Source organism: Ctenopharyngodon idella, chromosome 3 (assembly GCF_019924925.1).
Source record: "Ctenopharyngodon idella isolate HZGC_01 chromosome 3, HZGC01, whole genome shotgun sequence".
Taxonomy (NCBI): Eukaryota; Metazoa; Chordata; class Actinopteri; order Cypriniformes; family Xenocyprididae; genus Ctenopharyngodon; species Ctenopharyngodon idella.
The window spans coordinates 25,516,291-25,543,530 of NC_067222.1; the positions used below are offsets into that span (position 1 = coordinate 25,516,291).

Consider the following 27,240-nt stretch of genomic DNA (forward strand, 5'->3'; position numbering starts at 1 on the left):
TAGCTTTCCACAGCATGCGTCAAAAGACATGAGAAGAGAGAGAGAATGGCCTAGAAGTCACGTAGTGATGTCTAGTTTCACTTTGACAAGATAGATGAAAATACAGTTCAGTGCAAGCTGTGCAGCGCCAAGCTTTTATCTTGTGCTGAAAATATCCTTTAAATTCTATTCATAATTAATTTAGCAATAATCATCAGTGATTTTCATACTGTAAAATAACATTTTGGTTGATCAGAAAGTGCAAATTAAATCCAAAATAATGCTGAAATATTAGTGACACTTTTTAAAGCACAATCGGAGTTACACTTTCGGTCAAACTCACGTTTGCATTCGCAAACCTTTTGCAGATGAAAGTTGTAATAGCTACATCTGATTAATCTAATATAGGATGCGTTGGGCGTTGGGATATTAACATTTATTAAGATGCTGAATGTGCTGCATATCAGTGTTTAGTTTCATGCTCAAATGCAATGCCCGATATTGACTGAGTTATTTGAGACGGTCATATTGCTTTTAGATGTTTCTTTAAAAAAAATAAAAATACTATTGTTATAATAAGGCAGCAGTGCATTTTTCGTCATATTTTGTTCAGTGGCATAATTCGCATGGCTTCGAAAATGCGCAGGCGATTTATGGAATCACTTAATAATGTGATTAAAATAAAGCACAGATCTGCCATAAACATGGCATTATAATGAGAACTTTATAGAAATCTACAGTAAATTCTGTCCCTACCGGTTATTCAGCGCGCTGTCGTGAAAGCGCATCACGGCGCAAGCTCGCTCTCTCTCTCTCTCACTCTCGCTATAGCGCGTAACTTAAAGTTCACTGGCATTTGCATCCTTTTGTGCCGATACAAGTTGTAATGTTACGTCTATATTATGTATCTAAGTTATCTGATTAATATCATAGGATGTGTCATAGAACGGGCTTCAGTTTATTGGCGTCACTCACCTCAGGCTATTCCTTTTAAATGCTTCCTTATTAATAACATTGCTGCAGCGATAGAATGACGTCCATAGGAATTCCCTGGAATGGCGCGTGTTATTTCTGCGGCAGAGCATATTTGGAGTTTCTGTGTGAGAGCGCCCTCAGTAATAATCGCAGCCTTTGCCAAATCATGTGCGATAAAATTTGTGATAGATCGCGATATAAAAAATATATTATATGTAAAATATAATAAAATATAAAAACAATATAGAAAAATGTTTTTATTATAATATAAAAATCTAATAATAATTTTAAGCATTAATGACAAATTGGTTGGTGAGGGGTTGCTTAATTATCATTATAATAATGTCACAATATATATATATATATATATATATATATATATACAATCCAAAAAGTACTTAATTTTTTTATTTTGATTTCGGTGTGAAATGTGACATAAACATGTTCATGGTAATGTGAGCATCTCTTTGGTTTTCCCTGTTAACCTTTTTCAGCATTTCTCATGTTCCCCAACTCTCACCTGTTTCTTGTACTGTACCTGACACTGATGTCCCACTGTTTCTCTGTCAGAGTGAAAATGGCAGTGTGGATCCAGGCCCAGCAGCTGCAGGGAGATGCTCTGCACCAGATGCAGTCTCTCTACGGGCAACACTTCCCCATAGAGGTGCGACACTACCTGTCCCAGTGGATCGAGGGACAACCCTGGTATGTGAAGAGCTAATTTGAGCTAATTTGAACTGCAACTACCATTTTGTCTTTTTTTTTTAATATATCAAACTGTGTCTGTGTGTCCTCTGTCAGGGATGCGATAGATTTAGAGAACCCTCAAGAGGAAATTAAAGCCAAACGTTTATTGGACAGCCTGATCCAGGAACTACAGAAGAAAGCAGAGCATCAAGTGGGAGAGGATGGCTTCTTACTCAAGATCAAATTAGGACATTATGCTTCACAGCTGAAGGTTCGGCTAGTTCTTTGTTTGCAAGTACAGTTCAGGAAGGATGAGTTAAAATAAAGTGATTGCCTGATAAACAGATCAGAGTTTTGATTTTCACACATATTCAAAAGCTCCCGTATAAATGTTTGTACTCACACACTGAAACAGACATACGCAGACCATGAAATCTCCATGAAACGATTATTTGAGATGTTTCTCTTAAAATATTCTAAGAGAAATAAAAATAGAGAATATGGATAGAGAAATAAAAACTTAATGAGACAGTTGTTGACATAGAGTGCATGATAATAATCAATTATCAATTACAGACAAAATTCTGTCATTAATTACTCTCCCTCATGCCGTTCCATACCCGTAAGACCTTCGTTAATCTTCAGAACACAAATTAAGATATTTTTGTTGAAATCCGATGGCTCAGTGAGGCCTCCATAGCCAGCAATGACATTTCCTCTCTCAAGATCCATTAATGTACTAAAAACATATAAATCAGTTCATGTAAGTACAGTGGTTCAATATTAATATTAACATTAATATTAAGATTTCAAAACACTGCTTCCTGAAGCTTCGGAGCGTTATGAATCAGCCTGTCGAATCAGTGGTTCGGAGCGCCAAAGTCACGTGATTTCAGCAGTTTGGCGGTTTGACATGCGATCCAAATCATAATTCGACACGCTGATTCATAACGCTGCGAAGCTTCCTGAAGCAGTGTTTTGAAATCGGCCATCACTATATAAGTCGTTATTTTGTTTTTTTGGCCCACCAAAAATATTCTCGTCGCTTTATAATATTAATATTGAACCACTGTACTCACAGGAACTGATTTAAATATGTTTTTAGTACATTAATGGATCTTGAGAGAGGAAATGTCATTGCTGGCTATGGAGGTCTCACTGAGCCATCGGATTTCAACAAAAATATCTTAGTTTGTGTTCCGAAGATGAACGAAGGTCTTACGGGTCTGGAACGACATGAGTAATAAATGACATTATTTTCATTTTTGGGTGAACTAGCCCTTTAAAGTAAAACATGACAGAGTAGGTGGAGGTGTGTGTGTGTGTGTGTGTGTGTGTGTGTGTGTGTGTGTGTGTGTGTGTGTGTGTGTGTGTGTGTTTTCCTCTAATTCTGATTCTGGATGTGTTTTCAGAGCACATATGACCGCTGTCCCCTGGAGCTGGTGAGATGCATCAAACACATCCTGTACACGGAGCAAAGACTCGTCAGAGAGGCGACTAATGTGAGTGGACACAGAGTAGGCAGTCGCTTCATTAGCATAGTTCATTTGTAATAATGCTTGATTTGAAATTAATTTGTATGTGTGTTCATTTTTAGAAGTGAAATGTTTTTCTGGTTAAATTCTGCTGTTTGTCATTATGTTTTTCAAATGAGTTATATATGGGGTTTCCACAGTCATGGAAAAATTTTGATTTCTAGCCCTGGAAATCTAAAATGATTAGATAACAAGTCTCTTGTGCTCAGCAATGCTGCATTTATTTAATACAAAATACAGTAAAAACAGTAATATTATGAAATATAATTACAATTTAAAACAACTGTTTTATATTTGAATATATTTTAAAATGTAATTTATTCCTGTGATGCAAAGCTGTATTTTCAGCATCATTACCCCAGTCTTCAGAGTCACATGATCCTTCAGAAATCATTCTAATATGATGATTTGGTGCTCAAGAAATATTTATTCTTATCAATGTTGAAAACTGTTGCTCTGCTTTATATTGAGTGGAACATTTTTTCAGGATTCTTTAATGAATAGAAAGTTCAAAAGAACAGGATTTATTTGAAATAGATTTTTTGTAACAATATAAAAGATTTTACTGTCATTTTTTTAATCAATTTAATGCATCCTTTCTGAATAAAAGTAATAATTTCTTTAAAATTATTGTTCTAAAACTTTTGAACAGTAGTCTATATATTGTCTTTTTGTTACACAGATTAATGTAAAAGTTATTAATAAATCATTTAATTCCAAGAATTGATACCCAACATGAAAACTGAAAACTGCCCCGAGATGTCTATAAAATAATGTCTATAGATTAGATTTTTTAAAAAATGTATAATATTAATCATGAAGACTGGAAATGTCGTGGAAAAATCACAGAATTTCATTGGTCAATATGTGTGGTAACCCAGATGTGCGAATTGTTCCATTGCATATGATTCCAACATTTTACAGACCTCATAATTTTACCCCCAGAGTTCTCTCTATGTTTGACTGATTTATAAACACTTCATTTGAACAAACCATTAAAAACAGTTTGTACCATCTCTTTATCTCTTTATAAAAAGAGAGAACTACAGTATGTTGTGTTCTTGGTTTAAATCAAGGGCATTGAGTTCAGTGAGTTCAATCAACTCTAAAAAGCATTATGGGTAATAAACAGGGCTGTTGTACATGACTGACTTTTACAATCTTCAAAAATAAAATTTGTGTGTTTGCTTTGTGCATGCGTAGATGAACATGCATAGCTAAATATATACACACTACGCACAAATTCATGATACCTGCCAAGTGAGTGCTCAGTTTTATGAGAGTAAAAGAGGAAATTTTAGATTTTATTAACTGAACTAACATCCAATAAAGTCATAAACAAAGACGATATCAGTAACTCTAGAAGCTCACATACACATTAAAAAAATGCCCACTCATACCTTATTTTCTTACACCTGTACTGTACATCCACTCAATGCATAACATTTATGTTCAGATACCATGTATGCACTACACAAACAATATTTAGTTTGCTTAATCACACATACATGTGCACCCAGTCTTACGTGGGCATAGAGGAATAACCTGTTATTCATATACAATGGGCCAGAGATGAAAATGACTTACAGTACATATTGAAACTTTGGTTTGTGGGATTTTAGTAGAAGAACCGTTGATAAAAAGAACCTACAAACCCCAATCTTTCTTCATCTTGCTAGTTTATCAAAGCTAAAAATTAAAAACAAAATAAAAAAAGTACTTTATTAATAATGATATCATATTTCCATTCTTTTCTGAAATATTCAGATTGTAATTTTAGTGAAACTGAACATTGAACCATGGTTGTCACTCATGTGTGTCTGTGATTGGCAGTCAAGCTCACCGGTGGGCGGGTTGATGGACAGCATGTCGCAGAAGTACCATCAGATAAACCAGGCATTTGAGGAGCTCAGAATATTGACTCAGGACACAGAGAACGACCTCAGAAAACTACAGCATAACCAGGAGTACTTCATTATACAATACCAGGAGAGCCTCAGAATACAGGGTATACGTCCACACACATTTACATTTATACATGGGGCAAAGTATACTTTTCATTAGTTCATGTATTCCCTGACAATCAAACTTTGCCATTGCTAGCACCATGCTCTGCTCTGCTGAGCTACAGGACATACAAACACATAACCATACAGTCATATACACAGACTATTTTATCATTCATTTTTTTCTTTTCAAAGATTATGTTTGTGGACTAAATCTTCCTCTCTGTTTTGTGCAGCTCAGTTATCAAGTCTGGCCACGCTGCCACCAGCAGACCGACAGCTACGAGAGCCCAGCCTGCTCAGCAAGAGAGCCACTGTAGAGGCCTGGCTGACCCGAGAGGCCAACACCCTGCAGAAATACAGACTGGTACTCACACACACACGCTCGAGATGAATAGTGTGCATAGAATTAGCATAACACAACACTCAAACTGTAACATTCATAGCACATGCTTTGAAGAGACATGTCTTAAACATTTATAGCATTATACACTACTGTTCAAAAATTTGGGGTCAGAAAGTTTTTTTTTTTTTTTTTTTTTTAAGAAATTAATAAATATTATTACAAATTAAAATAACTACTTTCTAGTTTAATATATATCAAAATGAAATTTATTCCTGTGATCAAAGCTGAATTTTCAGCATCATTACTCCAGTCTTCAGTGTCACATGATAATTCAGAAATCATTCTTACATGGTGATTTGCTGCTCAAGAAACATTTCCTATTATTATCAATGTTGAAAACAGTTAAAAAAATAGTAATTGTACACAAATGTTTTCAACATTGATAATAATCAGAAATGTTTCCTGAGCATCAAATCATCATATTAAGAATGATTTCTGAAGGATCATGTGACACTGAAGACTGGAGTAAAGAAAACAGTTACTTTAAATTGAATGAATGAAAGTGAAAGTGAAGTGCTCTGCATTTCACCCATCCAAGTGCAAACACAGCAGTGAGTTGTGAACACACACCCGGAGCAGTGGGCAGCCATTTTTGCTGCGGCTCCCAGGGAGTGATTGGGGGTTAGGTGCCTTGCTCAAGGGCACATCAGTTGTGGGTAATGAGAGTGAAAGAAATTGTAATAATGTTTCACAATATTACTGTTTTTGTTTTTTGTTTTTATCAAATAAATGCAGCCTTGGTGAGCAGAAGAAACTTTTAAAAACATAAAAAATCTTACCGATCCCAAACTTTTGAACGGCACCGTATATGTAAATGAACTCTGTTTTGATTAGCTAACCTCTTTTCGGGTAAAATGAGGTACACATTCATTTCAAAAGATACTGTTTTCCATTATATGTCTTCTTTAAAATGAAAGTAACACTTTCATTTCATGTTACCCATTCGTTATATGTAAATGAACTCTGTTTTGATTAGCTAACCTCTTTTCGGGTAAAATGAGGAACACGGAACACATTAATTTCAAAAGATACTGTTTTCCATTATATGTCTTCTTTAAAATGAAAGTAACACTTTCATTTCATGTTACCCATTCGTTTTCAAGTACAGTACTAAACTTGAGGGCCGTTGTTATTTACATGAGTACAGTTCACATCTGTTCGTGTGTCATATGAGCTTGTGTGTGTGTGTGTGTTCTCAGGGCTTGGCAGAGAAACACCAGAAGACACTGGCATTGCTACGGAAACAGCAGACGGTGATTCTTGACGATGAGTTGATTCAGTGGAAGAGACGTCAGCAGCTGGCTGGCAACGGTGGACCGCCTGAGGGAGGACTGGACATACTACAGTCATGGTGCGCACACACGTTTACTAAGGACGTATCAAATAATGTGTGTGTGTGTATATATATATATATATCATGACATAAACATGACTGACCAAAGTGCTGAACAAAACAGAAAGCGAAGAAAAAAGAAAAAGAAAATACAAAGCAAACCATACATTCATACCAGAGGCTCACAATGAATGGGAAAAAATTTAGCTAACTTCTGGGGGCAAATTTGCCCACACTATACACATATAATACTAAGACAGTTATGTAAATAATCAGAGGCATGTGCTTTTGCACAAAACATTTGTGTTTACATTACACATACACAACTTGTTCACACAACAGATCTTTAATTTATGCTTTCGTTACGCATTTCTGCTTGTGTGTGTGCTTGTGCACAGGTGTGAGAAGCTAGCGGAAACCATTTGGCAGAATCGTCAGCAGATCCGGAGGGCGGAGCATCTGAGACAGCAGCTGCCCATTCCTGGCCCCATCGAAGAGCTGCTGACCGAACTCAACAGCACCATCACGGACATCATCTCAGCTTTAGTCACCAGGTGTGTGTGTGAGAGAGAGAGCAGCAGTGCAGTTAAGCTTAAGTGATTGTAAAGTGGAGCAACACAACCAATATCCTCACTGTAATCAACATCATGCATTTTTATTAGATGCACTCTTTCTAGGCGTTGCTACAGTTTTAGTGTTGTCTTCACAATGCATTTGAAGGCATCATATTAGCTGCCATGACGACATTGCACCATATTCAAAGACATACATAAGCTTTCTTCCAGTTTTCTATATGTGTGTGTGTATTTTTTCCACTAAGTATAGAGCCCTACAAGTCTAAGTAGCTAAAAATGAAAGGGTTCTTAAAGGGTTAGTTCACCCAAAAATGAAATTTCTGTCATTAATTACCCACCCTCATGTCGTTCCACACCTGTAAGACCTTCGTTCATCTTCAGAACACAAATTAAACTATTTTTGATGAAATCCGAGAGGTATCTGAACCACACAAAGGCAGCAACGTCATTGCATCTTTCAAGGTTCAGAAAGGTAGCAAAGACATTGTTAAAATAGTCCACTTGTGTACAGTGGTTCAACCTTAATGTTATGAAGTGGCGAGAATAAAAATAACGACTTTATTCAACAATTGCTTCTCTTCCGTGTCAGTCTCTGATGTTGTTTACGTTATATAGACAGTTCAGCGCTTCCAGGTTCTACGTCAGAACGCCGGCTCAGTATTGGCTCAGTTGCTGCCTATGCATGCTTCAGAAACCTCTCGGATTTCATTAAAAATATCTTAATTTTGGTTCTGAAGATGAACGAAGGTCTTACGGGTTTGGAATGACATGAGGGTGAGTAATAAATGACAGAAATTTCATTTTTGGGTGAACTAACCCTTTAATAAATAATCTAGCCATTTCAAACCATATGACTTTCTTTCATACATGTAACACAAAATGTGCTGGTCACTTTTTCAATGAAATGACAATAAATGGGCATCAGAAAGAATACAAAAGCATTATAAACGTATCAAAGTGGTCCAGAAAATTCATGAGCTATAAGTTTTCTGAAGCCATACAGTACAGTAGCTTTTCGTGTGAAACAGACAGAAATCATTATTCATAGAAAATATCTCCCCTAGTTCATGAAAGTTCATAGGAGAAGTATCATTAAGTGATCTGGATCAACTCATTCATTGAAAAGATCTGACTCAAAAGACATGATTCATTAATGAATTGGTCATTGCTACTTCTATAATGAACCATCATTTATGCACCTTGGAAAAATAAGTGTTTTCTGTTTTATTATATTTTACACTGAATTTTCAGCAGCCAAGTCATATGTACCACTTTATGATACTTTTATCATGCTTTTGCATCCTTTTTGAAGCTCGAAATCCCCAGTCCTTTTCTCTTCCAGAGGGAAAGATAGACAACACATGTGTATCAGTATCAGTATTTTGGTTCCGTACATTATTTCTTAATATGGGTTTGCAATGGCATGGGGGTGAGTACACGATGACGCAATTTTCCTTTCGGGTGAACTATCCATTCACATCGTTCATTCTCACATTTTATGAAATCATAAGATGAACATCTCAGTGCCAAATTAATGAGTCTTTATGTATTACTCACCCTGCATGTGGTTATGTGAATCTGTGAGAAATCAACAGAGGCCGTTTGTCAGAGACATTCAGTCGTCACTTTTGAGGCACACTAAGGATGTCTGCAAACTTCTGCTCCCCTTCACTCTCTTCCTCGTAATGTTTCATGCTGTCAGTGTTCACACCTACCACAGGGGATGAATGTGGGGGTTCATTCATGTGTGTGTATTTGGTGCCTCAGGTCAAGCAGTCATTGAGTCAACTGAGCTTAATGGGAACTGTGCTTTTAAAAACCATCGATGTCTGAATGGATCTCCATCAAGTGCGACAAAATGGCTGTGTAGCTATCTAACATGCAAACCATAACCACATTTCAAAATGAATCCAATTTGAATTACCACAAACTAGTCGGAGATGCGGCCTGGTGAGTAGTGCACATGCTCTGATATTGCTCAGTGGCACTTGTGCAAATGACTACTGACTAATCTTAACCTTACGCTTAAAACTTTTCATTTTTTAAAAAAAAATAATAATAAATGTATTTATTTATTGTTCCTAAATAAAATAAACAATTTATGAACCATTATGTATTTTATTTGTTTAAAAGGGTTCCATCATATTCATCATACACCTGCGTCTTGTGGGTTTCCCCACAAGTTTCTAAATAATGTTCTATTGCACTTTTCCAAATTTAATTTCAGACTTTTTAATTTGAATGGAATGCAGCAAAAATGCTCATATGGGTGACATTAGTTTGAATCCCGCTTGTGACATTTCCCGATCCAGTTCCCCCCTCTTCTCCTCATCATTCCATGTCCTCTCTTTACTAGACTATTAATTGAAAAAGGTATGCACATATTTTAATATTCTTTAAGATTGTTTAATGTTTTTGAAGGAAGTCTCTTATGCTCACCAAGGCTGCATTTACTTGATCAAAATACAGTAAAAACAGCAACAGTGTGCAATATTATTACAATCTATAATATATATATATAAATATATATATATATATATATATATATTTTTTTTTTTTTTTTTTTTTTTTTTACTTTTTTTGTAGCAATGTAAATGTCTTTACTGTAGAGCTGCACGATTCTGGATAAAATGGGAATCACAATTTTTTTGGTTTCAAATAGAGATCACGATTCTCGCACGATTCTCAATATAAACAAAAAATAACGCAATTTACTAGAGGTTCTAACTGTAAATGCTGGAATAATGTTTAATTAATTTGCATGAATAATTTGGGAAAATAAAAAACTTGGTTACACTTTATTTTACAGTGCCGTAGTTACATTGTAATTACTCAAATAAGTACTGAGTACTACTAATTAACTACATGTACTTACTATAGAGTTACAGTTAGGGTTAGGGTTTGGTTTAGGGTTAGTTAACAGTAAATTATGCATAATTACAAGTATTACTATAGTAAGTACATGTAGTAACATGTAACTACGGCACTTTTTTTTATCAATTTAATGCATCTTTGATGAATAAAGATATTAATTTCTTTTAAAAAAACAAACCTCAGACTTTAGAACGATGGTGTACATGCGTTTCTTTCTGTTGATATATAGTATTTTTTTTTTGGATAAGGATGTACAGTAAATATATGTGTGGGTGTGTGTTTTCTCCGCAGTACCTTTATCATCGAAAAGCAGCCTCCTCAGGTGCTGAAAACACAAACTAAATTTGCTGCGACAGTGCGTTTGCTGGTAGGTGGGAAACTCAACGTGCACATGAACCCACCGCAGGTCAAAGCCACCATCATCAGTGAACAACAGGCCAAGGCCCTGCTCAAGAATGAAAACACCAGAAAGTGAGCACAAACACAACACAATGTATTTAGTAACTCCTTTGAGTGTGTTGATTACTCATTGTGAATTGGCCCAATATGCCTGGAGCTGCTAAAACGAAGCATCAGGCATCCCGATACACCATCCTACATGAGCACACACAAATTTTTATGCACAAACCCAGTTTTTACCTGCATTTGCCGATTAATGGACTCTGAACTTTGTTAAAATGCTTATGTCCATTTTTATATCTACACGGAGAATAATATTCTCTGTATATGTGTCTGTCTAACAGTGACAGCAGTGGCGAGATCTTGAATAACAACTGTGTGATGGAGTACCACCAGACCACAGGCACCCTCAGCGCACACTTTAGAAACATGGTGAGTGCACTATGGCCGTCTAAGGGCTAACTTTAGAGAAAACTTCTGTAAGAGTGTGTGAACCTTTGTTACAGTAAGGGGTTTCAGTGTATGCTATAATCCACCATTTAAGTTTATTTGTAATTTACTCTGCCTATCTACTCTCGGCTACGCATTAACCATGACAAACAATAACAAAATAATAATATTTCTGTACATATGTATACTATAATTTATTTAAATCTCACATTTGTACACTATATTTTATTTGTTTATAATAAAATGAAGTTTAAATGAAAATGTTTTCTTCAAGTTTATTAAAACTTTCTTTATAATAAACACTTGGTATATTTCTCTCTCTCTTTCTCATTTATCCTGTAGTCTCTGAAGCGGATCAGGCGTTCAGATCGCCGAGGGGCGGAGTCTGTTACAGAGGAGAAGTTCACCATTTTGTTTGAATCACAGTTCAGTGTTGGGGGAAATGAGCTGGTATTTCAGGTTAAGGTGAGACTGAGAAGTCTCTTTAGTAAATTAGAATGGTTACGAACCGCATATAGGGATTTATCAATAATTATAACTTACACATGTTAGTCACAAAGATTGTCATTCATTTTTAAACATCCATGCCTTAGTGAATGACTATGTAAATTTTAGACCAGAGTTGCTTTTTGGTTCATTGATTGAAAATGAATGTTTTAGTATATTTAGCAGTACAAAGCAAACAATTATAGTTGTTTTATTTATGCTATGCATTACCGTTCAAAAGTTTTTAAAACTTTTCTATTCTTTACTTCTTTAATGGCAGCCATTACTCCAGTCTTTGGTGTCACATGATCTTTCAGAAATCATTCTGATATGCTGATTTGCTGTGCAAGAAACATTTATTATTATTATCAGTGTTAAAAACACCACTTTTGATCAATTTAATGCATTCCTGCTGAACAAATGTATAATTTATTTCATTCAAAAGAAAAAATCTTACCAACCTCAACCTTTTGAACGGTATTGTACAATGAATATTATTAGAGTAATTATATATAATAAAGTCAGTTACAACTGGCTTCATTCATTTTTTCTCATCCACACATTTTTCCCCAGACTCTCTCTTTGCCTGTGGTGGTAATTGTCCATGGAAGTCAAGACAACAATGCTACAGCCACAGTTCTGTGGGACAATGCATTTGCTGAACCGGTTAGTTCCAGATAACATCAGTGCATCTTTGGGTGGGTGGTGTGGTGGTTAAAGTTCAGGCCATCATTATTGTGCCCTTGAGCAAAGTACTCAAAATACCAGGGAGGTTGTCCCTGTAATAAGCTCATGAGGCCTTTGTATGGCGACATCACATGAAAGTAGTGGAAATAAATTCCCAGGTCATGTGGCGATAAATAAAGATCCTATAACTTAACCGTATTAAACATCAAAGATCAGCCCTGACTTGACAACACACAAGACTAATTCTTCAAACCATACATAATGTAATTTCTCTCCCACTCTCCAGGATCTCAAACTCCCCACAACAAACAAACAAAACTGTCATGTTTCATAGCGTGGGTGTTGATTGGATGGCTGATGGCATATGACTAACGTTCCTTTACTGTACCCTTATTCTCCTTTAAGGAAATGGAATTCCTGTCATCATTTATTCACCCTCATGTCATTCCAAACCTGTATTTCTTTTGGAGAAGTGAGTGAATGGTGACCAGTGGCTGTCAAACTATAAAAAAGCACAATAAAAGCAAGTGTCCATATTAGTCCATACAGGTTTTGCAGGAGATATCTAGTATCAGATCATCATGAGCAGTGTTGGGGAAAGTTACTTTTGAAAGAAATGCATTACAATATTGCGTTACTCACTAAAAAATTAACTAACTGAGTTAGTTACTTTTTATGGAAAGTAATGCGTTTCGTTACTTTTGCGTTATTTTTTCTCACCTGGGCTGGGCTTGCTTGTTTGTTTTTTAATAACAACAAAAAAAGTTCTATTTTTGGCAAATGTAAAGGCCCTTTCACGCCAAAAGCGAAATGAATAAGCCTCAGGCTGAAGGAAATGCATATTTACAGCTGTACAGTAGAGGGCGCACCTTTCAGCTGTGCGGCCATTTTGGATTAAAGAAGAATAGGACGCAAAGAAAGTTCAAAACTCTTATTTCTAAATCTAATCTAAAGTAATTTCTGCTTATTAGTATGGTTGATTTGTATCATTGAAGGTCAGCAGCAAAGACACTTAATAATAAAGTGAGAATAAATACATAAAGTATATCTGTGTAATTTAATATTTTTAATTACAGGTTTGTGTAAAATTCTGAGATTGCATTTCACTGTTTTTATTTATTTTGAGGAACACTGACTCTGTTTTAGTGCAAGTGAGATGAATAAATGCATGTTCACATTTAGTCTTGAACTACAATAACCATCATGTTTACACAGCGCACACAACACCTCTGAACTTACCCTATTTCTCTCAACATGGGGAGGTCAGTCAATAAATGTAAAAAACAAAGTAACTTGCGTTACTTGTTTGAAAAAGTAACTTAGAAATTAAAAAAAGTAATGCATTGCTTTACTAGTTAATTGAAAAAGTAATCTGTAACTCAAGTTACTTGTAATGCGTTACACCCAACACTGATCATGAGTCACTAATAAAGTTTTCTTCAGGGCAGCAACATGCATACAGAGCATGTCAGATTGACTTATGCAAATCAAGCAGGATATGATGAGTGAAGGAGTTGATGTACTATATCCCTCCGATAATAATCCCTTTCCTAAGAAACATCCTTAAGACCAAGGACATAGGTTTGATTTTGACATTGGTCGGGACATTTTTGCACCTTTGACTGCAATTTCAATTTCATCTAAAGCCTTGTAAACCAACAACATTACAATTTAGCTTTCTGTACTTTGATAGAATATCGGTAACACTTTAGTATGGGGAACAATTCTCACTTTTAACTAGTTGCTTATTAGATTGCATGTTGGCTGTTTATTAGTACTTATATAGCACATATTAATGCCTTATTCTGCATGACCATATTCTACATCTGTAAATCCTACCCCATACCTAAACTTAAACGCTACAACAATTACCTTACTAACTGTTAATAAGCAGTAAATTAAGACTTTATTGAGGCAAAAGTTGTAGTTAATAGTGAATATGTTTTCCCCATACCAAAGTGTTACCAGAATATCTAAACAAGCATACATTCATAACAGAAAAACAAAAAAACAAACAGTTAAAAGTCAGTAATGATGTCAAGGACGCCGTTTAACAGATACTTAACTACTTAACTTTAATTTTACTCTGTCCATATAGTGCAATCGTCAACATACGGTACATCAGCATCAGAGTACATATACATAATGTATGTAGAGCACTTGAATTACAGTGTTTTTAGGGGTCGGAGCGCTCTTATTGATGATGTATTGTACATTGTTTTAATATCAAAAATAATACTTCAGTGTTGTTTTTAATTTTGTGGATATTTCAGTTTGTTATGTGCATTCAGTTTAACAACATTAAGTTAAAGAGGGTAAACTTTAGCATTCAACTGAACTGTGCACATTTTAAACACTTATTTAAACATTTTTCAAATTAAAAACATTAAATAAAGTTTTTGATAAGTTTTTTTTATTCTCTCTCAGGGAAGGGTGCCCTTCATTGTGCCTGACAAGGTATTATGGCCGCAGTTGTGTGAGGCTCTGAATATGAAGTACAAGGCTGAAGTGCAGTCGAATCGTGGTCTGTCCGAGGAGAATCTCGTCTTCCTCGCTCAAAAAGCCTTCAGCAGCTCCAGCGTCAACCCGGAGGACTACCGCAACATGACCATGACCTGGTCACAGTTTAACAGGGTAAATACGCTACTCACTCTCAGCCACGGTAATAGACTGAATTTCTGTGTTTAGCAGGTCAACACTCTTCTGTAACATTTGTTTTTCCTTGTCCATCTCTACCAGGAAAAAAATACATAGAAGGAAATACCTAATGAAATGAAAACACCAAAAAATAAGTGGATAAACAGATAAACAACCTATTTATACCACAGCCATAATGATAACGGCACAGAAAAACAATATCGCTGGAATCACTTTCAGAACAATTTTATCCAGCTGATGAATGATAAAAACAATGACTGCCAATCACAATCCATCCTGCTGTAATTTAACGATATCGTCCGCTGGCATGGATGCTAATATAGTTAAATTTATACAACAAAGCAAAACAGTGCCAAAGAAGTGCTACTATAGTTACTATAGTTAAATTTATAGTTATCTTTATAGTTATTTATATCTTTATAGTATCTTTATCATTCTTGGAGTGAACGGGGCTTAAGTCTTTTCTGTCACTCAAATTAATACATCCTTGCTGAATAAAAGTATTAATTGTAAAAGTATTATTGTTATAAAAAGTATTATCTGACCCCAAACTTTTGAACTATTTTCATTGGCGAAGCAAAAATAGACCAATTGACTGCCAATATTGGGTCCAAAATGTAAGTTGCGATTTTAAATCATCCGTTAATCAGTCATAATGATGTGTCCCATGCTGATTTTAAAACCCATATCGAAATTTCTGCATCCACTGAATACAGTTGCACTCCGTCTAGCTGTTCTTGAATACAAGTAGTTTTGTACTTCCCTATTGTTCATGAAATTACCGTTTTGACAGCTTTATATGAGCTTCAGTTAAGCCGAAAGCAACATGGCCTGTTCTTTTGTAACAAATTCTGACCATGACTGTGACCTGCTGCCTGTTACCCAACAGCACTGCCATAATAGAGCAATGTTCTCACAGACGGTTTAATCCTAAACTAGTCTCTCATCATTCTGACTTTGTTTTCTTCATTTTAAGTGGTTATCCGCCGACCCGGGGCAGCATGTTAGCCGATCTGATTGACATTGCTCTCGTCCATTGCAATAGTTAATGGTTATTCAGGAAGTAAGGTTTGATCGGAGAGCTTTTGATGTGCAGGCAGGCCTAAGGCTGTGGCTGCCTTTGAAAATGGCCATGTGCTGATCTGCTACATTAAGCGGGCAGTGTTCCCAACAGAGGCCTTTGGAATTCAGGCATCGTTTGTGTTTATGGCTTTGTTTATTTATGCATAAGTCACTGATACAATACTCGCTATGCACACACTTGCACAGATAGACAACAAGTAATCTTCAAAGCATGCAAATGATTGATGCTTTCATGCAGTGGGGTCCAAAAGTCATTAGTGGAAAAGCTTGAATCAAAAGTTAAATGTATATGAAAAAGTTAGTTAACGTTAGTTTATGTATTAACTAACATGAACTAACAATGAGCAATACATTTCTTATGGTATTTATACATTTTTGTTGAATTAAATTGTTAATTGTTTGAGCATGTTAGCTCAGGACTATTACATAATATTAATAGATACAATTTTTGATTTTAATAATGTATTAGTAAATGTTGGAATTAACATTTACTGTACTAAAGCATAAAATACCATTATATGTTTGCAGATATTTAGGAATATGCTAAGTTCACATATTTGTTTCTCTGAAAAACAACTTTGAAATGTGTTCCGTGTCGGAATGTCTGTTTTTGTTTTGGTCTGTGTGATCCCACCCACTGACAAGTTACCTAATAGTATTTTGACACCCCGGGTTGGCAGTTGGTGGAAAACACAGCATATTGCAGCCATGGAAGCCAGCAAACGAACAGGTTCAGAGATCGCAGATTCCACCCGACCTAAAAACCTGTGATACTATTACAATTAGCTAATTATCATATTAGTTAAAGGGTTAGTTCACCCAAAAATTAAAATAATGTCATTTATTACTCACCCTCTCAATACAAGAGGCCTGCATTCAAAGCAATGACATTTCCTCTTTCAAGATCCATAAAGGTACTAAAAACACCCTCATGTCTTTCCAAACCCGTAAGACCTTCGTTCATCTTCAGAACACAAATTAAGATATTTTTGATGAATCCGAGATGTTTTTTATCCCCCATAGAAAGCAGTGTAATTGCCGTCATTCAAGGTCCAGAAAAGTATTAAAGACATTGTTAAAATATCAACGTGACTGCAGTGATTCAACCTTAATTTTATGAAGTGACGTGAATACTTTCTGTGTGCAAAAACAAAACAAAAATAACGACTTTATTTAACAATTTCTTCTCTACCCTGTCAGACTCGTACGCAGTTGACGCAGTGAACGCAGTTCAGCACTTCCATGTTTACATCCGAATACCGGCTCAGTATTGGCCGGCTCCTGTCTCAGCATCACACGCATGCGTCGTGGTGCTCACGTGATTTTTTTTCACTTTTTTTTTTTTTTTCAGAACACACACTGAACATACATCTAGCAAATATTCACAAAATTGTCTGTTTGGGTGTTGATTTCAATTTTCAAATGCGTTTCTCAGAAATCACTTACTGCACCTTTAACAAATGGAATCTTATTGTAAAATGTTACCAAATATTCTATTTCCATGTTTCAATTAGATTCTAAATTCCAAATTTTCACATCTGAACCACATTGTTCGTGTGCATCCATTTGTTTATGTGTCTCTGTGTGGTCTGCCATTCTAACTGCTGAAACAGTCTGGACATGGGACACCATGTTCTAAGAAATAGAGTGATTAAAGTGAAAGAGATGGAGACAAAGAGACAAACGCTTCCTGTCATCAGTCCTAAGTAATGTGACTTTGCTTGTGGATCACTGATTAAAAACAGAATGAACATGAGGCTGAGGATTATGCTGTCATTTAGGCAGTCATGCCTGCATTTCTTAAACCCTGAACATTCACTGTAGCACACGCTCTTCTGTTTACTGTCTGATTCATGTCAACTCCATGTCCATTTCCAATGAACACATCACTTGTGAGGAACACGTACCAGAAATTCAACAGATTGTTTTTTCATACTTTCATAAATTTTTTCATGTGTGAGAAAACAAGCTTCATACAGTACATGCTTTAAAGAGGTTCTAGTCTACAACATGCTACAAAGTCTTATTTAATACTGTATATTTACACACTTTGTAGATTTAGTCCTACAAAAATAGATGTGGCAAAAAAAAAATGAAAAAAAATTAAGGCAACAGTTTGCATGGCCTTTTTTCAATCATGTTCAATTACATAATTATTTTAAGTTAATATTGTGAGTGAACTCACCCTCATGACGTTCCAAACCTGAACAAAACACAAAGATATTTTAAACCAAACAGTTTTGACTCCAAACCAATGACTTCCGTTGTATGGACAAAATTTCTCAAAATGTTCCAAGAAAGAATTTCATACAAGTTTGGAACAACATGAGGATGAGTAAATGATGACAGAATTGCCATATTTAGGTGAATTATCCCTTTAAAAATGTTGAGTTGATATGATTTAAAATCTACAGTCATTGTAACAATTAACTATCTATATTAAGTTACTGTAAGAAAATTTCTTAAGTTGTATCAGCTCTATACAAAGTGTTCCCTTTATTTTAATCTCACATTTCTCAAGCTACTAAATGTGACAACAAAATCAGCAATAGCAATGTAAAAAATGCTGGCAAAACAGTGAAACTAATAATTAATCATGCCCCAGTTCTTGCTGGGAAGAGGTCAAAATGGACTGAACTTCATACACACATACAAAGAGAGAGAGAGAGAGAGAGAGAGAGAGAGAGAGAGAGAGAGAGAGAGAGAGAGAAAGATGGTCCTCACTGCAGAACAAGAGATCCAGGGGGTGAGGTTGGATCCAGATCCAACTCCTCCCACTTTACATATCCCTAAACCTACCCGTCTCCACCCCTGGATCTCGTGTTCTGCTGTGAGGGGCTACTGGGGAAAGGGGGTATCAGTGTATATATATATATATATTTTTTTTTTTTTTTTTTTTTTTTTTTAATTATATATTTAAAACCGGATTTTCTTCTTGTCACTGTAGGAGAGTTTACCAGGAAGGAACTTCACATTTTGGCAGTGGTTTGATGGTGTCATGGAGCTTACTAAAAAACACCTGAAGCCTCACTGGAATGATGGGTAAGAAATGACTTCTGTGAGAACACGCACAAATATAAACATCACACTCCTACAGATTTAACGTTACTGATAACAATTCATCCATGTGTAAAACCTAAAAAACTCTTGTCTTAGTTGCTGCTCAGTCAAAGAACAAACAGACAGAAAAAGAATAAATGCTGTTGCTCCTCAATGCCCTCACAACAATGACATCTCTTACACTGAGAAATGTGCCATTTACGCTGTCTGACTTAGCAGGGTGAATCTCACAAAGAAATAACAGTGACATTTCTTCGTCTTTCCATTATATTCGACTTTCAATGGAAAGTGTACTTAATTGACAGGCAAGAAAATGCCACAATTATTTATGATTTTTGGATGAAATATAAATTTAATATAAATTATTGAAATATAAACTGGGCGCTTCTGATGGTTTTGGTATGTTTTACCTGGCTGCGCTACTAGAAGATAGTAGTCATAATGCAGGGGTGTCCAATCCTGCTCCTGCAGGCCACTCTAACCCCAATTAAACACACCTGAACCAGCTAATCAAGGTCTAGGCATACTAGAAACTTCAAGGCAGGCGTATTGAGGCAAGTGGCCCTCCAGGAATGAGTTTGGAGACCCCTGTCATAATTTATCACATTCTAGTTGCATTCTGGTTCTTTTGTTCCTTTTTTATATATATATATATATAATGGATATATTCATTATGAAGTGCTTCTTTGCCATGGCAACTGGCTGATTGAGAGATAGTGCTGGTTAAGACTATACATTAAGGTATTAAACCATGGATGGATTAACAAAGGAGTAAGATCTGAGAGACCTCTTGAGGGGTTGATAAGATCTAGCTCGCTCGCTCTCTCTTTATTTTCTTATTTTTTTCCTGCGCAATCCCCAGTTGCCCATAACTTGTAATCCTTTGTATGCAAATCATGATAAAACTGAATGGTACACACACGATAACAGCCTCTCTGCCTCTCTGTGTGGAAATGCCCTTTTCTGCATGCATTTGTGTTCACATGTGTTTGTGTGCTTGTACTTCCCAGGGCAATTCTTGGCTTTGTGAATAAACAGCAAGCTCAGGACATGCTGATGTCCAAACCCAACGGAACCTTCCTGTTGCGCTTCAGTGACTCGGAAATTGGTGGCATCACCATAGCCTGGGTGGCAGAGAACCCTAACAAAGCAGGTAAAACCATTACTTTTTAATATTCTGATTTATAATACACTCTTAAAAATAAAAGGTTCTTTATTGGCATCAATGGTTCCATAAAGAACATATGACATCTTTCCATTCCACAAAAGATTCTTTATAGTGGAAAAAGGTTCTTTAGGTTTTTAAAATGTTTTTCACTCTGAAAAAAAACAATGGTTCTTTTGAGAACTGATCACTGAAAGGTTCTTTTGGAACCCCTTTTTTAAGAGTGTAGGGACATTTTATGTGCTGTATTCCAAAAAAATCCCATACAGTGGCTTTAAATGCCCTTACAATATATTTTAAAGCTTCTCCAAAAGAGTATGTGTGTTCTTCACAGGGGAAAGGATGGTGTGGAACCTCATGCCATACACAACCAAAGACTTCTCTATCCGCTCCCTGGCAGATCGCATCAGTGACCTGAATCATCTCCTGTACCTCTATCCCGACCGGCCCAAAGATGAGGTCTTCTCCAAATACTACACCCCTCCTCTTTGTAAGCTTGATCTTTAATTACCTAAAGACTGTTTTCAACATTGATGATAATAAGAACTGTTTTTGAGCATAAGAAACTTCTTTCAAAAACATGAAAACATTTTACCAGTCCCAAACTTTTGAACAGTAGTGTATATTTACTTATTTATTTATTAATATATTTATTCAAAATGACTTATATGCACCACTATTGCATTACATACTGCAAAAACTATATTTTAAAACATTAAGAGAATTTTGAAGAAGATTAAAAGGGTTGAGATTTTTTTAAAAGATTCATTTAAAAGGACAAACTGAAATGATTCATGAAAATGAATTAAACGTACCAACTTGAATACTGTTTTGCAAGTTCAAATCAGAGATACTATTAAAAAATCTGTCGTAACACCTTTATTCTCACAAGTCACAAGACAAGGAAGGATTGTGAAATTAGTATAATGACCCAGACTATAGGAAACTTAATGATCATATTAAAAGCACATTCAATTTCTCACAATATGCACAATGCTGCTTAATACACTGCCTGTGTGGGTGTGTGTGTGGTGTGTGTGTGTGTTATGGGGACAATTTTTGGGTCCCCATGAAGAAAACAGCTCATAAATCATACTAAGTTATGTTTTGAATTTATGAAAATGTAAAATGTAAAAAAATTTAAAAAAATTCTGTGATGGGTAGGTTTAGGGGTAGGGGATAGAATATACAATTCATACAGTATAAAAATCATTATGTCTATGGAATGTCACCAAAAATGTGTGTGTTTGTGTGTGTGTGTGTTTATATTATGGGGTTTAAATGAAAGTGTATCACTCTGGGTAATCTAGTCTGTTTGTCTGTGTGTGTTCTCATTCACATTTGTATTCATGTGTACACAGCAGTGTGAGCCAGTGTTATGTTATGGTTTAGGAATAATCTGTTTATCTTTTCCACCTCTCTAGCTAAAGCTGTGGACGGATACGTCAAACCACAGATCAAACAAGTAGTGCCAGAGTAAGTACACACACACATACACACACCTCTGTGCATGTGTGTTTTTCTGACCTCTCAGTACAGGTCTTTACATCTCTGATATTCAGGAGCTAACCTGTCATCTCAGAGCGGTAAACCTAATTGCACACTTGTATATTAGCACTGGCCTGGCTCAGCGGGCAGTTACAGGTTGCCACGGATACTTGAGACTCTGCTCTCATTCCACTCTTCAGAATATACTTAGCTCAGTTAGCCTCATTAGCAGCATTATTTGTCCATAGGAGGATGACCCCGTCTATCTTGTTAGCAAGCCTTCCACTTCGGTCAAACTCAACAGGGAGTAATACACCATCAGACTTGGATAATTCAGTTCTTCTCATTAGCATTCTGAAGGAGTGATTTAATAAACAAGCTCTTACTTTTTACAAGGGTTACCCTCTGACCGCTAGCACTCAGCTGGAGTCTGTAGCAAGCTGTGAACTAGAGCTGAACAGAATGAATGTCTTTTGTTAATTATTTCTGGAGCTTTCTGACATTTTATTGAGGAAGAGAGTACAAAGATGACAGGAAATGTTACAGGAAGCTGTATCAGTACATATTGTAACACGGACTGGATTCAAACTTGTTTCTCAACATTAGATTAAAAACTTAAACTTTAAAAACGCTATAAATATTTCATGAGTTCAATTGCCCATATCATTTTTAAGCTATTAAGGTTAAATAAATTTGGCTTGTGTCCGCAGTGGAGGGGCTCGAGGAAGCGGCTTCAACTCAAGTTTAGATATACCCCACAGTGGGACTACTAATGCTTGGAAGATGAGCATGGTAGAAAGATGCCTAAATTATGTTGGTGGAGTTGGGGAAATGCCAAAACAGCTGATGCTGGAGCAAGGTGCTGCTTAAATGCTCCAGAAATTAATTGAAAGATTAAATGGGTTCACTCCTCCCAAAATTATGTCTAGGAACTTCACTAAAACATTACAAACGTTGCTTTATCAACTAACTGAAATAAAATCATTTTAAGTCGACATACTAAAATGACGAAAACTAATACTGACATAAAATTAAATAGAAATATAAAAAAAAAAAAAAACTGACAAAACTGAAATGAAAACTGAAAATATAAAAATAAAATAATTCAAAATGTTAATAAATACAATAATAGTATATAAATAATGCTAAAATAACGTGTTATGTTAAATAATTGACTATTTGTGTGTGCATTTCTGTTGACGCAGGTTTGCGACACCTAACCCTGACCCTACAGCAAACCCCACCTACATGGACCATGCGGCTTCTCCAGCTGTCAATCCCCAACATACTTATGGACTCTATCCTCCCATGTGAGTAGTGCACTGATATATGTGTGTTTCTGTCTGTCTCTATGTTTCTGCATCAATGTTGGTATTGTTAAAGTGCCCCTATTATGCTATTTTAAAGCTTCCTAATTTTGTTTTGAAGGTCTCCTACAATAGATTTACATGCATCCGAGGTCAAAAAACACTTGAATTTTTCTCATAATATACATTGCAGCATCACATCTTTTCTCTAAGTGTCTGAAACACTTCGAGCCTGCTCTGATTGGTCAGATGGCCCAGTCTGTTGTGATTGGTCCACCACTTACAGTGTGTGTCAGAAACGTAATGGCCATTACCATATCTGATTTTCAGCTCTGGAGGCTTCCTCAGCACTTGTGATATGAACAGTAATGATGCCGTCGGTTTTGTCGTATCAATTCGAGCCCGAGTCCTGCAAAGTAGATTTGCTTCCGCAGTGCAGAAAACAACGCCTACTCGACATGTCGACAACATGAACCAAACTCTTCCAGGCCTCAGTGTTTGAGGACGGGTCAAAGTAGAGGTTGTTTGCGGGCAGCCAATGAAAACCATTAGCTGGTATTATGCAAATGTGTTACAAACCTACTTAGGTTTGTGCAGGAAGTAAGACTGGAATTAATGACTACTCGTTTAATGCTAAATTGACCCTTTGCCAGGACTTTGATTGACAAGCGATCTAACCAGTCATAACGCCAAATCCACCATTTTGTCCGACAAAGCAGTCAGGGGTGTTAGTAGATTAATGTAGGTGGACTTGAACTTGAAAAATGGTGTGTACTGACATCTTTCCGCGATTGAAACAACATTCCTTCTGATGTTAATTCATGTTTATTTGATGCTATAAATTAACTAGTAGGAAGAGATGATCGGTTCACGAGCCGCTTGATCTGAGGTGCTACAGCGATCTGTCACGACACATTAAAAAGTCACAAAACGGTATTTATTGTTTACATTTCTTTAAAAATTACAAAATTTGAAATTTGAGACTTTGTTTCATATCAAAAGTAACCTGCTCTGTCTTGTCTGTCGACACGTTGTCAGTGTCCTCTTTGCTCTGCGATGTATTTTTCACTGCGTGAGAACATGATGTGTGGCGAGAGAACGGCCTGGCTTGTCGCATGTAGCAACAGTAACTAAAAGGGGCGGGTCTTTGCGAACTGTCAATTTATCATACATTTAGATCTTTGAAACTTTGCAGACCTTCTACATTCACAAACAGCTATATTATAACACTGCATTTTTTTTATAACACTGCACTGAAATTTCTGAAAAAGTGTAATATGGGCACTTTAAGTAAAACTATTAAAAATTGTTTTCATTAATTGAAATAAAGCTGAAATAAAATAAAATATAAATATTAGATGAAAAACTTGCAAATTATTGTCTTGGAAACTAAAGTAAAAAAAAAAATTTGAAGTACTAAAATTGCTAAAACTAAAGCTGAAATAAACTAAAACTAAATATAAATATTCAAAAGCAATAAAAATGACAAAAGCACAAAACAAAATGACTAAAATGAAAACTGAAAATAAAAGCTTATTCAAAATATTACTAAATACTATTAGTTAATTTAATATTTTTGTTAGTTAAGTAATTATGATTTCAGTATGTGTTTAGCACTTTAAAACATTTAAATCAATTCTTCATTTTTTTTCCTTCAAACCAGCACAGAAAATATCTATTGATGTCACCTGGACTAGATAATAACAGCTAATATAGTAAATATTTAATATAATTACCTTCTATAATGTGCTGTATACCATGGAATTGTGTGCGAGTTACCAAGATTCTCTCTCTCTCTCAGTGGTGATCCTATGCTGGACCCTGATGGCGATTTCGATCTGGATGACACCATGGATGTAGCGAGGCATGTAGAGGAACTGCTCCGTCGACCGATGGAGGGCCAGTGGAGCGGCCAGCAGTCATGACCTCTTAACCTTCGTCATCTGTGACTTTTCTCACTTAATAATGTTTTTTTTTTTTTTTAATCACATTTTCTTCTCCTCCTTTGTTTCTGAGTGTGGGTCTTTATGACTTTCGGTTCTTTATCTCTTATTTTTTCCTATCATCATACCTCTTATTTTCCCATCCCTTGTTTCTATAGAAAAGAAAGGAGCTAATGGAAGGAAAAAAATACTATGAGCCTTCCTCTAATAAAATACCACCAAACAGTATTGTAGAAAAAAAGAGAGAGATGCATGCTATCTCTTTTCCTTTGTGCGTGTGTTGTTTTTGTTGTTGTTGTTGTTGTTATTTTTCAAATTGACTTTTCACAGAACAAAAGGTCTGTGAAACCCTTAAACCGAAATGTACTACTGTAAGAATCATTTTAATTTTTTTTTCCTTTCAAACTGTTTTATGGTTGTCATTTTATTTTGGGGGTGTTCAGATATCTATTGCATCTGAAGTAAATGCATATTGTCCTTTGCACTCTTAAACGAATGCTTTCTTGCCGACGACGACAACATTATTGTTACCATGGCAATTGCAATGTATTGCTTCTGTACACTAAAGAGTGTTTAGGTTGCAAGGCTGTTCAGTGCACCTACATGAGCACCGACAGGCTGAATGGGTCTTATCATCCCTTTACCGTCTGTATTTAATCTGAACCGTGTTACACCCGCATCCAACCCAGCAGCACACAACCTGTCACTCACTTCATTGAAACTGAGGCACATGTTGGAAACGCACATACACCCGCTCTCATCCGTCCCACGAAAACTGATGGAAACACATTGGGGAGAGAGAGGTCAGCTGACCATCTCGGCTCACACTACACTACACAGGCCATCACCGCCTCTCTCTGTCTCTCTCCAGCGCAACAGGTGATGACCTCATCTGTTCTCATGCTTTCCTCCCAGAACGTGCAAAACAAGAGAACCTGTTGTCATGGTTACACATGCTGCTCGTATGCTCTTAACTGGCCATCCTATAGGTTAGCTTGTTCCCAACCGGCACCTTTTTTCTCTCATACTCGTACGCCTGCACAAAAGCCTTGCCCACTCAGGACATTGACGTTGAGTTGATGTAAAACACAAATAATAAATAAATAAGAAACCAACGAATTGAAAAGAAAGTACCTATATCCAGAATATATGAATTTATTTTTTTGTTAACATATTTCTATTTTATTACTGTAGGACGCTAGATGGCTCCGTCCGTCTGTGTAGTGCAAAATGCTGTGTCCCATTCTCAGTAAAAGCCCTGACGTACTGATCCAAAATCAGTTTCTGCCATCCCCAAAACCTTTATTGGCATAAAGGGGCTGGTCGCTGTCATTTCTGTAGTTTCACTTCAAATCTCAGCTGAGTTTTCGCATGGAAGAAAAAGCCAAACAGCGAAGTTAACGTGAAGAGACTGTGTGCTTACTGTATGTTAATTGCAAACCTGACTTATGACGCCCACTTTTAGATGCCTGTATCTTGTTCATTCTCAAATGATGGTTTGTTTCTTCTCAGTGAATGTTTTTTATTTTTTAAGTTTTGCTTTTTCTTCCCACCTCTATTTCTCTGACATGGCAGAGCCGCATAAGAAGTTGTGATTTTTCTTCATCTTTTTTTATTGTCTTTGTTTTCAAAGTGATCTGTCATGTTGTTGTTTCACACTGTAGGTGTCAATGTGTGTGTGTGTGTGTGTGTGTGTGTGAGAGAGTGTGTGTGTGGGCATGTTCAGCTCTGCTCTGTGTTCGTCATATGTTTGTGGTTTGGCTGTAGAGAAGAGGAATTGAATTGACAATAAAGTTTTTTTTTTTAATACTTTGGGCTCCAGCACAAGTGGTGTGAGCACTTTTTTTGTGAGAATGAAATGAACTTGGGTTCATAATTGGTGCGATTATCATTTGGTGCACCCTGACATTTTAAAATTATAAACCATTTTTTTGCCTTTCAGTCTGGATCTTTCAGCGCTTTCTGAAAGACTGACTTGGGAGCACATTAATCATTGTGTACTTTGCAACCACTCTTCCTAACAGAATGTTTCTGAGGAAAATGCATTTTTAGAGTTTGTCTTTTTCTTTATAAACTAAAAACAGGCCATCCCTTTTATGGGCTCCAGTTGTGGGACTCTTCAAGCTGGGAAGTGGTTTTCTGCA

At 36.1% G+C, this 27,240-nt stretch overlaps 1 protein-coding gene across 4 annotated transcripts in view; it reads left to right on the forward strand.

Moving 5' to 3' along the window:
• stat5a (signal transducer and activator of transcription 5a) overlaps nt 1-26,900 on the forward strand; it is an 86,220-nt gene extending 59,320 nt beyond the window's left edge. For 3 of the 4 annotated variants that reach the window (XM_051889625.1, XM_051889624.1, XM_051889627.1), the window contains 18 exons: nt 1,525-1,659; nt 1,756-1,912; nt 3,054-3,143; nt 5,010-5,184; nt 5,419-5,549; nt 6,788-6,939; nt 7,320-7,475; nt 10,662-10,841; nt 11,114-11,201; nt 11,562-11,684; nt 12,279-12,371; nt 14,820-15,026; nt 19,081-19,175; nt 20,204-20,346; nt 20,693-20,848; nt 21,783-21,834; nt 23,052-23,156; nt 24,955-26,900. In XM_051889625.1, the coding sequence (XP_051745585.1) occupies nt 1,532-1,659; nt 1,756-1,912; nt 3,054-3,143; nt 5,010-5,184; nt 5,419-5,549; nt 6,788-6,939; nt 7,320-7,475; nt 10,662-10,841; nt 11,114-11,201; nt 11,562-11,684; nt 12,279-12,371; nt 14,820-15,026; nt 19,081-19,175; nt 20,204-20,346; nt 20,693-20,848; nt 21,783-21,834; nt 23,052-23,156; nt 24,955-25,078 (2,355 nt within the window). In that variant the 5' untranslated portion in view covers nt 1,525-1,531 and the 3' untranslated portion in view covers nt 25,079-26,900. Of the gene's footprint in view, nt 1-1,524; nt 1,660-1,755; nt 1,913-3,053; nt 3,144-5,009; nt 5,185-5,418; nt 5,550-6,787; nt 6,940-7,319; nt 7,476-10,661; nt 10,842-11,113; nt 11,202-11,561; nt 11,685-12,278; nt 12,372-14,819; nt 15,027-19,080; nt 19,176-20,203; nt 20,347-20,692; nt 20,849-21,782; nt 21,835-23,051; nt 23,157-24,816; nt 24,869-24,954 lie in introns of all 4 variants that reach the window. The other variant, XM_051889628.1, reaches the window with a different exon arrangement.
• The last annotated feature ends 340 nt before the right edge of the window (nt 26,901-27,240 follow it).